The 16,073-nt window shown below is 45.5% G+C and overlaps 1 protein-coding gene across 2 annotated transcripts; it reads right to left on the bottom strand.

Moving 5' to 3' along the window:
* Window positions 1–581: 581 nt before the first annotated feature.
* On the bottom strand, window positions 582–14,819 carry RSPH3 (radial spoke head 3). Of its 2 annotated transcripts, none has more exons than XM_059699922.1 (8): window positions 14,467–14,819; window positions 9,408–9,495; window positions 7,659–7,800; window positions 6,003–6,148; window positions 4,817–5,020; window positions 3,690–3,852; window positions 1,420–1,506; window positions 582–1,012 (listed from the first exon to the last, which is right to left on the bottom strand). In XM_059699922.1, the coding sequence occupies exons 1-8, from the start codon at window positions 14,580–14,582 to the stop codon at window positions 735–737; spliced, it is 1,224 nt and encodes a 407-aa protein (XP_059555905.1). In that variant the 5' UTR covers window positions 14,583–14,819; the 3' UTR covers window positions 582–734. The 2 variants fall into 2 exon arrangements, with proteins under 2 accessions (XP_059555905.1, XP_059555906.1); XM_059699923.1 differs by lacking the exon at window positions 14,467–14,819 and adding an exon at window positions 9,816–10,191.
* Window positions 14,820–16,073: the final 1,254 nt, after the last annotated feature.

Raw genomic sequence — 16,073 nt, 5'->3', positions numbered from 1 at the left:
TAAATTCTCCAAACAAGTTCAGATTAAAAGGTCAAACGTGAATGCTCTATCCTGTAGCACAGTCATAACTCATAATCTCTGACCATATTTTAATGAGACTCATGTACTACAGTTGAAGGTCTGCCCGGGCCGTGGCTCCGTTGACTAGGGCATCGTCCCCTCCACCCGAAAGGCTGCAGGTGTGATTCCCGGTCAGGGCACTTCCTAGGTTTCAGGTTCAGTCCCCGTCCCGGTATATACACGAGGCAACCGATCGATGGTTCTTCTTCACATCGATGTTTCTCCCTCTCCCCTTCCCCTCTCTCTGAAATTAATTAAGAAGAAATTCCTGCAGCCCACGGGTGTGCCTCGGCATACCAGCTGAAAACAGCTGCTCCGGGGAAGGGAGGCTCAATAGCTGACGTCTCTGATATCTAACATTATAGAGCGTATTTACTAAAAAGACCCAAACCCACAAATTAGAAAGATTAAGGAAAAATGTTAGTTATATATAGTGATAATGGGAAGCCTGTATATAAGCATAATTCTCATTAGTTTATAGATTCTTGATATTCTACTATTAAATAAGTGAAGTATTTAAATTTTACTTACTATTAGTTTTATTTCAACATATTCGATTTGCCCAGTCCATTAGAGAAAAAGACACGTTGACTAAATTCCACATAATCTGCAGAGCCTGAGGGACCCCCCTCATTACCTGATTGCTCGCAAGGCTGGTTGGCTGTGGGCTGGTTTCACCCCTCCCAGGATTCTCTGCCTTGAAACTGTTCTTCCCTCCCCAGGGATCTCCTCATTCCTATCGGATCTTCCTCCTCCTCCTCTTCCTCTATTAGCTTCTCATACGGGGCCTCTGTGCTTGGGAGCGACCTCTGCTCCTGGAATTCATCACCCGTCGCGGGGTCTCTCATGGGTCCAGGACCACCAGGCCCGTCCTCGGCCTTCAGAAACGGATGCTTGTCCTCCTTTTGCTCATACGTGTTCAGCCTCCTCTCAACCACTTCACGAATCAACACTGAAAGTTGTATGTACAGAAGCCACTGTGATTTTTTGTATTTTGGTGGTGATAATGCTGATGTGTGGATGCACATAAATATTTACCAGACCTCCGCCCTTCCCCATGTCAGAGTCTTTTTACAGTCAGTGCTCTTCCCTTCTGAGCCACTTAATGAATCGAATATGAGTTATCCTCAATGCCTTTTTAACAAGATACCACTCATAAAGTAACGACAAAAGAGATGAATTCTGATTAAAGTATAGAAGAATAAAAAATAACATTGAGGGTAAAAATGTGCATGTTGGTTAATTAATATAACTGACGTACTGAAAAATTAAGAAGTACAACTGTAAAGTTAGCATCTTTCTTCTATTATTCTTTCTACTGAAAAATTTGAGAGATGACTTTTAAATAAAATAACTTACTGTCAAGCACTGTCCTTCCCACCATGCTGTGCTCCATGGTTTTGTCAACTTCGTTCATTAGCCACGGAAGGAATCCGAGCTCAATATCTACGATAAAAGTTAATTGGAATCATTAAGTAATTTTTATGAATCATTATAGATAGGAAGAATCTGCTTTTCCCTTAAGGTTACAATGTCAATATTGTCAAAATTGTTTTCTTAATACAAAATGTTCAATAGACTCACACAGCATTAGTTTCGCCATATTCTCTCTATATGTACTGGCCCATTTCCTGTCTATTGCAGTAGAAATAGTATTTTCAAAACGATGAGGCCTTCCTTAGAATTGGCTTTACAGGTGCATGTGAGATGGAGCAAGGAGGTGGGGGTGGGAGGGGTGTGGACTTGGGAGAAGAGCAATCTACATGCAGAGCCAACCTGGGATTGAGCAATGCCTGGAAAAACACGCCCCCACCTTAGCCTGGGGCCAATGGCTACTGACCAAGACTCCTAAGGGTACAGTTCAGAGGGCATCTGAGAAGGCCTCTATACACTGGGGGTTTCCACAGTGATAAAGCTGTTCAAACTGAAATGAAATCCACTGCTGTGTAAGCCTTTTATTTGTTTCTCTTTTTAATATATTTTTATTGATTTCAGATAGGAAGGGAGAGGGAGAGATAGAAACATCAATAATGAGGATCATTGATTGGTTGCCTCCTGCACACCCCCCACTGGGGATGGAGCCCACAACCTGGGCATGTGCCCTTGACCAGAATCGAACCCGGGATACTTCAGTCTGCAGGCTGATGCTCTATCCACTGAGCCAAACCAGCTAGGGCTATGTAAGCCTTTTAAAAATATGGTCCATTATAATATACATTTTAATGTTCAAAAATAGTTTTTTTTGAGGGTAGGCATCTAATTTTTATTTTTCAATTGGGTGACAACAGTGTGATAGAATATTATATTCATTACTATAAATAATTTCAAGCTAGGCATGAATCTCTGTACAAGCTTTTAAATGACCTATAGGGACTTTTTCAAAACCTCATGCTAAACCCAGCAAGGCAGTGGCAGGCAGCGTGGAGAGCACTCTGGGCCTGCAGTGGAGGGTCTGGCCGGTCTGAGCCTCCCGCCTCCCGGGGGCGTGGTCGGGAGCAAGGCCATGGGAATTAATGGGAATTAACCTGCCCTATCCACCCCACAGGGTTACTGGGAGGGTCACATGGCATCACGTATGAAAAACACTATATAAATTAGAAAGCACAATATAAATGTAAACTAATAATATTTGTGTGTAACTGACCTCTGCACATTGAACTGAATATGGAATCAGTGAACCTGCACATTACTAACATCTGCCCCAAATACTACTGGCCATTTGAAACAGCACCCGTGCACGCAGCGTTGTGGATTTAAGCACCTCTGAGCCCGAGGAAGGAGGGTGGCAGTGAGAAATGGCAGCCCTGACCGCCATTGGCCAGATGAGCTGAGGGGCGGGCTCCGGGGATGCTGGCAGTTTGGGTCTTCAAGGCAGCGATTAGTCAGTCACCTTTTTATCTCCAACACCTAATGCAGTGCCTGGGACGTGCCGGCACCTAACTCAATAAATAAGTGACCTTACTTGCTGCCCTGAAAAGTTTATTTTTTAAATATATTTTTATTGATTTCAGAGACAGGAAGGGAGAGGGATAGAAACATCAATGATGAGAGAGAATCATTGATCGGCTGCCTCTTGCATGCCCCCTACTGGGGACCCAGCCCACAACCCAGGCATGTGCCCTTGACCAGAATCGAACTGGCTCCTGGGTTGACATTCAACCCCTGAGCACACAGGCTGGGCCAGGGGTTTTTGATTAGAATAGTAAGTCAGCTGAGAAAAAGTTAATAACAACAACTTACATACCCAGTGCTTTATAGCTTACAAAAATTTCATGTGGATTATGACATTTAACTCCTAAGTAATCCTCATTTCACAGTAAGAAAACTAACGGTCATAAAGCTATTTAAGGGTGAGGGTGGGTCCCAGACCCAAACTTTGTCACATCAAGTCCGCGCTTCTTCCCACCATCCAATGTGCTTCTGAGTAACGGCAAACCAGCACCCTAAAATCGAGATCCTTATAATCCACTGATTAGTAACACCTTTTACTTAAAACAACTACAATTGACTTTTAAATCTGCATCAGAGATAGGAAATCCCATTGGAAATAAAGTGGGCAGGAGATACATCTGAACTGTGAAGAAGACGCCGATAGTAACAGGGTTAAGCTAACAGGAACCTCCACAAACCTCTCTCAACCGGATCAAAAAAATAGCCCCCCTCCTTGAGGCTGTCGAACACGGAGGGGAGCAGGTCGGCCAGGTAGCGCTGCGAGAAGGCGCGGGCAGCGATCTTCTGCGAAGTCTCCTTGTGCTTGTGCATCACCTCCCACTGCTGCTGCTTCCGGCGCTCCTGCAGGACAAACCCCCGCGTTCATGGTTACTCGGTGGTCACGACCTCCCCAATCCTGAAGCGAGTTCGAGGGAGAATTTGGACTTATATTTGTATCAAAAGAACGGACAGCAAGATGTCTATTAAAGGTCCCTAGTTTCCATCAAGATGGTAATGAATTTCAACAGCTAGTAGGTACTGTCAGTGTTCATTTTATATTTGTAAACAAATAGCGTAGCATTTGCACCATCTTAACCATAAGCCGTATGCTCTTCCCACTGGGAGGGAACTGAAAGTCCATTTGATGAGGCACCCAGTAGCTTATCCCAGCAGCTAAGCCTTCCTGCGCAGTCAGGGGGCTCTGGGGAGCTGTCCGGGCTGTGCCAGGGGTCCCGGCGCTCCATCACCATTCATTCTCCCAGCGTGAGCCTCGCGTTTCCGAGCTGGAGGTTAGGGCATATTTTAAAAACTGGATTCTAAAGGTTTCCTTATGAAAGGCTGTAAAAACCTATAATTTCAAAGATGTTCTCTAAGGACCCAAGTGGTTCTGGGGTATCCCTAAGATATGAGAGGGTCAGCCGCTAAGAAAGACCAGAACCCTACACAGATCCTCTGTGTCTTATCGCCCCCCATTCGGATACACTTACCTTTTCCGTCCACACCTCCTGCCACTAACTTTTGGCAATTGGTCTGTTCTTTCACTGGGGCTCCTGCTAGTTAAGAGTGCCTTGCATTGGGACACACGTAATTTAAATAACCTAGGAATTGCTGGTACTCCATTTAGGTGCAGTTTCATACGCTGGGATTTAAAAAACATGACTCAGCTCACAAGGGACCTACGATCTGAGCACAGGAGAGGCCTGAACAAATACTACGTGTATTTCTGGCACATTTCCGCAGACCTTCCCGCTGGAACAGACCACGTGCCATTTTGAACACACGTGTTTCACAGCCAAGGACAGTCTAAGCAGGACACGGAACCTACTTTCTCCTCCCGGTGTCGCCGCTCTTGCTCTTCCAGCCTCTGGACCTCCGCCAGCTCCACGTTGCGCAGCTCTTCAAACGCGTACTGCGTGGCCCGCAGGTCGGCCAGCTCCTCCTCTTCCATCACCTCCAGCAGCGCCTGCTCAATGGTCTTTCCCACCAGGACTTCCAGCATCGGTTTCACTTCCAGGTCAAAGTCAAAGAGCTTCAATGCACAAAACAAAGCAAACGTCACATTTCAATCATGAACCAAATGCTCAATGACACACACCCAGAATGGCAGCATAACACTATCCCATGTACGAGCGTCTTTGTGCGCCAGACCTGTGCTGGGCTTTGTCTATGGTTCCGTCCTCACAACAGCCCTGCAGGCACACAGAGGAGCATTCTGTTTGCGGGCAAAATTAAGTCAGAGTCACAAAAAGATCCATGCAGTCTTCAACATGAACCCTGATACTCAACAATTTTAAGGTCAGACTCTAAATCCCAAGAGAAATATCCTTTTCTTTCTTATTCCCTGCCTTTTCTACTAAATTTTTACTGGTTGCTTTTGATAACAGTTGGAAAACCAAGGAACAAGAATAATGGGCATGATGGTGATTCATCTCTAGGATTTAAAGGCAAAATATACTCTTCTATGTAGCTTATGAAGACTTATTTGACTTCTAAATTTCAATGACGGTTCTTTCAAGTTCCTTAAAGTCTTAATCCTCAGTTAAGTCATTATGCACAGAAGCATTGCCTTCTCTTCTTACATTTCAGAACACATTCCACATTGATATGAAAATGTAATTATTTTAGAACTTTTTGACGTAGATTACCTTCATAAAAGTTATATAATCTATAAGCAACTAACAGAGTCTTTTATCTCAGAGATATTATTTTTCCTTATTTGGTACAAGTCTACTTATACTCATACATTAAGCAAGAATGCAGACACATAAAAGCAAAAAACATTGCTAATGATTTTTATCTCTGATCAGCAAAGAGGGGAAATCAGAACATGGCATTTAAAAATATTTCTGGGTACTTCAGGATAAAACTATTAGAGATAAATTTGGAAAGAAATCCAGTGAGTAGAATCTTTTTGATTGTGCAGTGGTTTGTATTCCTATTAAGATTTTAACTAAGCCTAACTTTACCTATTTATAATGAAGACAGAAGGAAGTCCAAATAACGTACTATACCTCTCCTTCTAGGATTTGGGTGGCCACATCTTGGCCAGTTTTGGCAGGAATAAAGAGTGGTGTTGGTGGTTTGTCCAAAAATGCATCTGTCTGGCATTCCATATCAGCTTCTATTATGCGGTCAGCAATTTCTTCAAGGTATAATTCTAAGAGAATACCATATACATTGAGTTTGACATTCTGGTCTATTTCAAGCATATATCTGTATCTGAAACTTCAGCTCCTTCAAAATAGAATTAAATGGATCAGAAAATAAGTCTTAGAAAGTGCTCAAATGGGGTACTCAATTCACATGTTGTACTAAGCATTTTTATATATTTGGAAGACCAGAGAGTCAGTCAGGCTAGAATATACTGAATGTCAAGAAAGCACTGAGCTTTATATTTGAAAATGAAACTAATACCATAGATGTATATAAGATGCAAAGTATAATATGAGATGGAAAGCTAATAATCCTATTAAAATTGAGTCCTAAGATAATAAACATATAAAGATTTGAAAATTCCTGTATATTTAAAAGTGTTATGCCCCATGTATAGTCTCTGAGATATAGGAAGTACTCAACAAAAGGTGGCTACTGCTGTATCACCTAATATGCTGCTGATATAGATAAACGTTAAAATGAATCTCTTACAGAATGACAACTATATGGGCCAATCACAGACTTACTCATTCTAGCCTTGGCCTCAGGGTAGGGAAGAAGCATGTCATAACGGTTCTCCTCCTTTTGCCTTTACTTCCCGGAAACAGCTCTGATGAACACCCTCACCATCGTGGCCGGGTGCAAGGGGCACCTTGAGTGGTTACGTGGCCGCCATGGGAAGCACCAAGTACTGTCTGATTATCAAGATTCTGTCAACCACATGGCTGGACCCATCGGTCCGGGAAGCCCCTCCAGCTAAGAATAGTCAGCCGGGCAGGAAAGGCCTGGCGCTCGCCGGCGGAGGCCACGCGGCCCGGGAGCGCGTGAGTGAAAGGAGAACAGTGGGGAGGACAGACGAGGCCGTGTGACAGGCGGAGGGCTCAGAGCTGGAAGGGCTTATCCCTCTCACGAGACAAATAAAATGCCCAAACTGAACTACATCGCTCTCCTCTCCTGTGAGTCCAACAGCGATTCATGTTGGACTATAAAAAAAAGTGAGAAATAATCCCAGTTTGAAAATAAATATGTAACAGGGCTAAGAGAGAATTAATCTGGTCATAAAATTCTTTTAAAAAACCTCACATTCGCCAAAACCGGTTTGGCTCAGTGGATAGAGCGTCGGCCTGCGGACTGAAGGGTCCCAGGTTCGATTCCGGTCAAGGGCATGTACCTGGGTTGCGGGCACATCCCCGGTGGGGGATGTGCAGGAGGCGGCTGGTCGATGTTTCTCTCTCATCGATGTTTCTGACTCTCTATCTCTCTCCCTTCCTCTCTGTAAAAAATCAATAAAATATATTTAAAAAAAAAAAAAAAAAAAAAACCCCTCACATTGCCATGTGTAGCCAACATAATAATGATACATAACCTAGGAATTTTTTTAATGAATTGCCTTCTACTAAGTGACTGGGGAAGTACTGGGGAGCATAACAGATACCTAACTAACAGGAAGGCCAAACAAGAACTGGCAGGAACTGAGCAACCAAGGAGCTAGCGGCCACGGCCCAGCCACCTACCTGTCTGCACGTCCACGTGCTTCCTGCCCTCCACGGGCTCCGGCGTGCGCGGTCGGAGCTGCTCCTGGGCTCGTTTTTTGGCAACCGCCCTCTTCTTAGTCTCCTGGAGCCTCTGAACATGCTCGTCGATGGTCTGCCCGCGCTGAGAGTGACGGAAAAGGGCCTACAGTTTAGAAACTATTTCTCAAAGCAAACAGAGTGCATTGCAAAAGTGATTCCTGGGGAGAAGCAAAGCGCCCGGCATCACGGCTTCCTGAGCAGCAGGGACCTGGGGATGGAAATGTCACTTGCACTCTGCCAGGTGACTACAAAGGTGTCTGACAAAGCACAAAAGCAACTCGAAAGTTCGACTATGAAGTGGAATAAATAGTGCAGAATCTTATCCAATAAATCCTTTTCCTCATTCAAGTATTTTTAGCAGGATTTCCTCTCATGCCTAGTAACCTAGTATCCTAGCTAATAAAGAGGGAATATGCTAATTGACCCTCACACCCTCACAAGATGGTGGCGCCCACAGCCAATAAAGAGGGAATATTCTAATTGACCGCCACACCCTCAAAGATGGTGGTGCCCACAGCCACAAGATGGTGGTGCCCAGTTCCCTTAGCCCCGCTGGGGTGGAAGGTGCACGGCACAGCTGGGCCCACCCCCAGGTGGGTCTGGCTGCTCCGTGCGCCTGCCTCTGGAGTCCCCCAGTTCCCTCAGCCCCCCATCCGCCCAGGGCGTCCCGAGGCTCAGGTAACCAGAGCCGGCTGAGGCTTGTGCTGCTGGTAGTGGCAGCAGCAGAGGTGTGATGGGGGCGTTGCCTTACTGATTGCCAGGTCGCCTCCTGCCCCTGAGGGCTCCTGGACTATGAGAGGGGGCAGGCCAGGCTAAGGAACCCCCCCCCCCCCCCCCGCAACATCCAGTGCATGGATTTTCATGCACTGGGCCTCTAGTACTGATATAACCATCCAGGTATAATACATTTTTTTAAAAAATATATTTTATTGTTAGGGCCTTGTTTCAATAAAGCACTGAACAAGTTGAGCAAAAAAAAAAAAATAAAAAAAAATAAAAATATATTTTATTGATTTTTTACAGAGAGGAAGGGAGAGAGATAGAGAGTTAGAAACATCGATGAGAGAGAAACATCGATCAGCTGCCTCCTGCACATCTCCTACTGGGGATGTGCCCGCAACCCAGGTACATGCCCTTGACCGAAATCGAACCTCGGACCTTTCAGTCCGCAGGCCGACGCTCTATCCACTGAGCCAAACCGGTTTCGGCAATACATTTTAATATACAGTTAAGAAACTGAAAAGCACTAAAGTTATTTTTCTTTTTCAATGATGGTTGACAGTGTTATTTTACATTGGTTTCAGGTGTACAGCATAGTGGTTACCTATTCATATCTTTGATTTGGGTATCAGGGCAATGTTGGCCTCATAAAATGAGTTGGGAAGTTTTCCCTCCTCTTTTATTTTCCAGAAGAGATTGTGTAGAATTGATGCAAATTCTTTTTTACATGTTTGGTATAATTCTCCAGTGAAACCATCTGGGCCTGGAGATTTCTTTTGGGAAACTTTTAAATTAGAAATTCAATTTCCTTCATAGTTAATAGGACTATTCGTTTTTCTAGTAATCCATTTTTATTTTATTTTATACATGTTTTAGTCTGCAACAGATTAGAAATGAAAACAAACAAGCAAACAAACAAACTGGCTCTTCACCACATGTAGTGAAAAGCTTTACTCGAGTTCTACTTACCTGCGGTTCTGTGTGTAGAGCATAAGTGTTGCCTCGGATCACCCTTCTGTCATACATGATGTTTCCGAATGACAAAGGCTCGTCAGGTCTGTGAGAGAACAAATTCTGAATAACTGCCGGTATCTATGGAGTCAACTCGTTTTTTGGAAGACTTAGACTAAGATGAAAATATTTTAAGGAAATAGATTTCTGTTTGAGCACAGTCCAAAAAATAAGGGACAAATGGCTGCCACTGACGGAATGCTGATGATATGCTAAGCCTTTCACAAGTTGTTTTATTTATTGCTCAAGTTGAGCTTAAAGTTGGGAAATAGAACCCTCATTTGAAAAAAGAGGAAGTAAACTCAGAAAGAAGTCTGTTGGTAAGTGGCCGAGCTGGATTTGGCTGTAAAACTTCAAACTACTTACCATTAAAAACTGAAAAGGAGCCTGGCCGGTGTGGCTCAGTGGTTGAGCATCAGCCTATGAACCAGGAGGCCACAGTTCGATTCCCAGTCAGGGCACATGCCTGGGTTGCAGGCTCCATTCCCAGTAGGAGGTGTGAAGGAGGCAGCCGATCCATGATTCTCTCTCATTATTGATGTTACCCTCTCTCTCTCTGTCTCCTTCTCCCTCTCTCTGAAATCAATAAAAATATATTGTTAAAAAACAAAACTGAGCCCTAGACATTCGGCTCAGTGGATCAGAGCGTCAGCCTGCGGACTGACGGGTCCCAGGTTCTATTCTGGCCAAGGGCACATGCCCGGGGCTGCGGGCTTGATTCCCTGTAGGGGGCGTCTCATCATTGATGTTTCTATCTCTCTATCCCTCTCCCTCCCTCTCTAAAATCAATAAAAATATATATTAAACAAAACAAAACCAACAAACAAAAAACAAAACAAAACTGAAAAGGGGTATGCCCTAAAGAACTGACAAAAGTTTGATTCAAGGACTAAAAAAATTACATTAATAGAAACAGGCTTAATAAAATAAAACAAGTTAAATTTCTCATTGTTCTTTAACTTCAAAAATCTTTTAAAATTATATTGTTTTAACCTGGAGTATAATGATCAAATAGTGAAAAATACAGTTGGTATTTTCATTCAAATTTCTTTAAATGATATTCTACTTATGGTTATAAAGCCAAATATCTGACTATACCAATACCAGTCTCTGTCAGAAATGATGCTGAGGGGGTACTACGCCGCTTGTGCAGCACAGATCGGAACCCCACTGGATAGCCTGACTTCCTATTACTGGAGCCCAGCCATGGGTACTGCTCGTCCTCCGCACCTTCCGCTCCGCTGGCCGCTCCTTCACTGACCCCTCCCTTCCAAGCCTCTGGGATACACGCACTCCCCTGATGGAGTTTCTGCTCCTCCTCGCACGCTTTCTCAACCTGCGTGGACAGCGCCTCCTGTCCTGGAGGGTTTCCTGAGGGCTCAGCCTGCCCGTGTCCTTAGCTAAGTTCATCCATTCTCAAGGCTTCACTCATGACCGTACGCTTAAAACTCCCAGTTTGATGTTTAGCTCAGAACTCTCCTCTGAGCTCCAACCATGTACAGCCAACTGATGCGTTCGGTGACATCTCACTAAGACATCTCAAAGGCAACCTTAAAGCTGAACTATGATTCCCCCACTCCACCTTGCTGCTCCTTTCGTGTTCCCTATTTCACTTGGCTTAATCTAGAAGCCTGGGAGTCACAGTGCTTTCCTATTCCCCACTCCCCACATCCAGCAAGTCCAATTAATTCTAACCCGCAACCTTTCTCACAGCGTTCTACCCATTGCTCTACCCCACTGTCTTTTACCTCGACTATTGCAAAAGTCTCTCTTAACTGTCTGGAACAAAATTTCTCCCTCAATCTGGTCTATATATTGTAGCCAGTCAGCTGTTAGAATGGAAAAATCCAAAGGTAACTCTTACTTGATTAAAGCCTCCCAGTGCTAATTAATGTAATAATGAGGGCAAACTTTAGTTGAGCTTTATGCTATCAAAAGCCCAAAAGAGCCCTACCCTGTTTGGTTCAGTGGATAGAGCGTTGGCCTGCGGACTAAAGAGTCCTGGGTTTGATTCCGGTCAAGGGCACATGACTGAGTTTCGGGCTTGATCCCTAGTGGGGGACGTGCAAGAGGCAGCCAATCAATGAGTCTCTCTCATCATTGATGTTCCAATCTCTCCCTCTCCCTTCCTCTCTCTGAAATCAATAAAAATATATATTTGTTAAAAGCCAAAAAGAAAAAAAATATCCATAACACCTATTGCTGGTGAGGAGTTGGGGAAAAGGATATGTTTAAACATTCCTGGAGAAAAGGTATATTGTTCCATCCATTCATATTAAAAATATACACGACCTAAAAACCCACTCTGGAAATCTGGCTCATAAAAACAAAGAGGCCAGCCCTAGCTGGTTTGGCTCAGTGGATAGAGCATTGGCCTGCAGACTGAAGGGTCCCAGGTTCAATTCTGATCAAGGGCACATGCCCGGTTGCGGGCTTGATCCCCAGTAGGCGGCGTGCAGGAGGCAGCCAGTCAATTATTCTCTCTCATCATTGACATTTCTATCTCTCTCTCCCTCTCCCTTCCTCTCTGAAATGAATAAAGTATATTTTAAAAAAAATAAAGAGGTCAATACATAAAGTTGTTTATTGAAATCTCCTCCCTTTCTCTCTAAAATTAATAAAAACACATCCTCCAGTGAGAATTAAAAACAAAAAAAGAAATTAGAGCTTGTAAAAAAGTGGAAAAGATCAACTGCAGAGTAATATGTATTGTATGATTCTATTTTGGAACTAAAACTTCTAATTAAATGTACATATGCTCATATATATGTGTGTACCAGCAAGGAGGTGTAGAATAGTAATATAAGGTTGTTAAACCTGTTTACAACATGGAAGTGGGAGTAGAGGTGAGCAAGAGATAACGAACATTGCTTTTATTCATCCTTATTTTGTATTTTTCCTTTGTTTCAAAAAGCATATACTGCCCTAACTGGTTTGGCTCAGTGGATAGAGTGTCGGCCTGCGGACTGAAAGGTCCCAGGTTTGATTCCAGTCAAGGGCATGTACCTTGGTTGCGGGCACATCCCCAGTAGGGGGTGTGCAGGAGGCAGCTGGTCGATGTTTCTCTCTCATCAATGTTTCTAACTATCCCTCTCCCTTTCTCTCTGTAAAAAAATCAATTATATATATATATATATATATATATATATATATATATATATATATATATATAGCATATACTGGTATTACTTTTGTAAACTGAAAACAGCCAATAAGGATAATTGTAAACTGAAAAATCAAATACACATACATATACCACACCCCTTCCAATGGCTTGAATCATTAGTTTTGTAAATTGAAAATTGCCAATAAGGATAATTTTAAACTGAAAAATCAAATACACATACATATACCACACCCCTTCCAATGGTTTGAATCAACAGATTAGTTCAATATAAGCAAGGTCCTGCAACTTATCAACTAATTCTATATATATATATAAAAAATCAGCCCTAGCCCGTTTGGCTCAGTGGATAGAGCGTCAGCCTGTCGACTGAAGGGCCCCAGTTTCGATTCCAGTCAAGGGCATGTACCTTGGTTGCGGGCACATCCCAGTGGGGGGTGTGCAGGAGGCAGCTGATCGATGTTTCTAGCTCTCTATCCCTCCCCCTTCCTCTCTGTAAAAAAATCAATGAAATGTATTTTAAAAAAATCGTTCCGAATGAATCACCAATGATTCTTATTTCATCTGTTGGTCAGATTTAATAGTAATGACTTATAAGCAACCACTTAAAGGCACCAGAAAGTGTTTTTTGTTGTGTATTTTTTTAAAAGGAAAGGCAGGGTCCCTACCCTTTATTTTTAATTAAAAAAAATTGTAAAATTGATTTCAGAGAGGAAGGGAGAGAGAGAGAGAGAGAGAGAGAGAGAGAGAGAGAGAGAGAGAGAGAGAAATTAATGATGACAGAGACTCATTGATTGGCTGCCTCCTGCACACTCCCTACTGGGGATGTGCCCGCAAACAAGGTATCCTTGACCGGAATCAAACCTGGGACCCTTCAGTGTGCAGGCTGATGCTCTATCCACTGAGCAAAACCGGTTAGGGCCAGAAAGTGTTTTTGAAAGAAATGCCTTTTGAAACAGAATCCTTTATCAATATAAATAATCTCTCTCCAAGTTTAAAGTTTCTATTTTGGGTTTCTTAAAAGTGATAAGTATTTATTAAAAATGCCTTTGTCAGAATAAGATAATTATGAATTTGGGCTCAGTTTTTGAAATAAGCACCAAGAGTTACAGTGCTGATGCCGGATCATTAATGCAGCAGTTTGTATTGAGAGCTTATTGTGCCCGGCATGGTCCGGGTGAGACGACAGACAAGGTTCCTGCTTCCACGGAATCTTCATTCTTGGGAAGTTCTGATGATTCCAAAAGTTGATGCTCATGCAAAGAACTTCAAGAGAACCATAATGATTACGGTCCCTTTAAAACATAGATATCTGAATATTAGCAAATGCTCATTAATGTAAAAATACCATTTGGGGTCCAGCATGAAAGGATCACCTGATTTTTGACCAAAGCCTGGCGTGGCTCCCATTTTGGACATGCTATTACTGTGACACTTTTGTGCCTGTTTCCTTTCTTTCTTTTTAAAAATATATTTTATTGTTTTTTTACAGAGAGGAAGGGAGAGGGATAGAGAGCTAGAAACATCAGTGAGAGAGAAACATCCATCAGCTGCCTCCTGCACACCCCGCACTGGGGATGTGCCCGCAACCAAGGGTTGTAGCTGTTTTCTTAGTTGCATCATGGAGTTATAAAACCAACCTCACAGCCCCGTGGACTCAGTAAGAAAATGTATGCAAACGACTGTAGGAAGGTGCTTGACACACGGTTGGCCATCAGTTGAGTCAAACTTTGTGAAACGGGTCAGCAATTCCCGATCCCTGACAGTTCACCGCGGGAGGACACCCGCCCCTCTGCCCTCTCAGCACCTCCGTTTCGGGGTGTGGCGGGGAGGGAAGCGCAGAGGCAGGTGTGGGTGGGGCAGGCGGGGCACCGGGGGCCGGGGCTCACTCACTGCTGCGTCAGGCCGTTCCGGTAGCGCAGGCGGCAGGGCGGGGCCCGGGGCCGGCTGGTGTAGGTGTAGGTGGTCATGGTCCCAGGGGCCGCGCCGGGGGTCGAAGCGCTTCGCATTCAATGGAACCTGGCGTCGCAGCAGGTGGGCGCGACGGCGTGGTGGGGCCCGCAGAGGTTTAGGGGGTGCCAGGGCAGGGGTGCCAGGACGCCGGCAGAGGAGGCAGGGCAGACGGCGGGCGGGAGGGAAGTTGCCAGGGCGAGAGGTGGGAGCCGCACTCCGCAGGCTATAGCGGGAGCACAGAGCCGCCGGCGGCGCCCGCACCGGTTGCCCAGCAACCCCGAGTTCCGCCAGGGGGCGGGGCCTCCAGGCGTTTCCAGGGGCGGGTTTCGTGGGAAGGGCCCCGGGGCCGCGCACTTCCGGCTCTTGACTCCGCCCACCGCACCCCGGCAGGTGCGCCTGCGCGTTAGCAGCTCTGCGGCCGGGACGATGGGCGTGGCGCCCCCTCGGTGTCCCTGGCGGATGCGGGAGCGGTTCCGGCCCCGCTTCAGTGTGGCTTTGGGGCTGGTGTTGGCGCCGTTCGCCCGGCCCTCGCGCTCCCTCCCGTGGCGGCCTCCCCGCTTGTCTCTCCTGCTGCCCTCCCGCTGCTCGCCACCCGGGCTGCCCACGAGGGTCCAGCGGACACCAGTGGCGCCCCCGCTCCTCTCTCTGTTAACCTGCGGGCGGCAGGGCGCCCCTGGGGTCTCCCAGCACCCCGCCTCCCCACCGCGCTCCGCAGCCTTGCCTCCATTCCCGCCTTCTTTTTTTTTTTTTTTAAATATTATTTCATTGATTTTTTTACAGAGAGGAAGGGAAAGAGATAGAGATGAGAGGGAAACATCGATCAGCTGCCTCCTGCACATCTCCCTCAACCCAGGTACATGCCCTGGGCCGGAATCGAACCGGGGACCCTTCAGTCTGCAGGCCTATGCTCTATCCACTGAGCCAAACCGGTTTCAGCTCTTTCTTTCTTTTTAAAATATGTTTTTATTGATTTCAGAGAGGAAGGGAGAGGGAGAGAGAGACACATCAGTGATGGGAGAGAATCCTTGATTAGCTGCCTGGGGCGGACTGGGAATTGAGCCTGCAGCGGGCATGTGCCCTGGGCTGGAGTCTGAAAGCCCCTCCTGGTCCGCAGGTCCCCGCTCGGCCTCGGAGTCCCCACGCCTGTTGCCGGCACCTCCGAGGCACCCAGCGGCAAGGGCCGCCCACAGACATCATTTTGGGGGTGGGGTGGGCGCTTTGCTGAGTCTTTGCGGCTCCTGCACCTTCATGTGTCGGCCCAGGCCCCGAAGAATTCTGTATCGCGGGGTGGGTCTGCGCTGAAATACCAGCAGCTTTGGTTTTCGTGTCACAACGTTAACAATATTGTCTGCGTGTGAGTGAAGCGTGTTTCCCCGAGAGCTCTAACGATGAGGCGTAGACTCTGGGACATAGATGATTCTTCAGAAGTGTTGCTGTTGTCCTCACCCCTCAGTGAAGAGCCTAAGGCCTGTGGGCCCGTCTTCCTTCTGAGAGTGGGTGGTAGCAGTAGCACATGAGTCTACAAGTTTTTTTTGCCACAAGGTGTC

This window comes from Myotis daubentonii, chromosome 6 (assembly GCF_963259705.1).
Source record: "Myotis daubentonii chromosome 6, mMyoDau2.1, whole genome shotgun sequence".
Taxonomy (NCBI): Eukaryota; Metazoa; Chordata; class Mammalia; order Chiroptera; family Vespertilionidae; genus Myotis; species Myotis daubentonii.
This window is presented reverse-complemented; position numbering and strand designations above follow the sequence as displayed.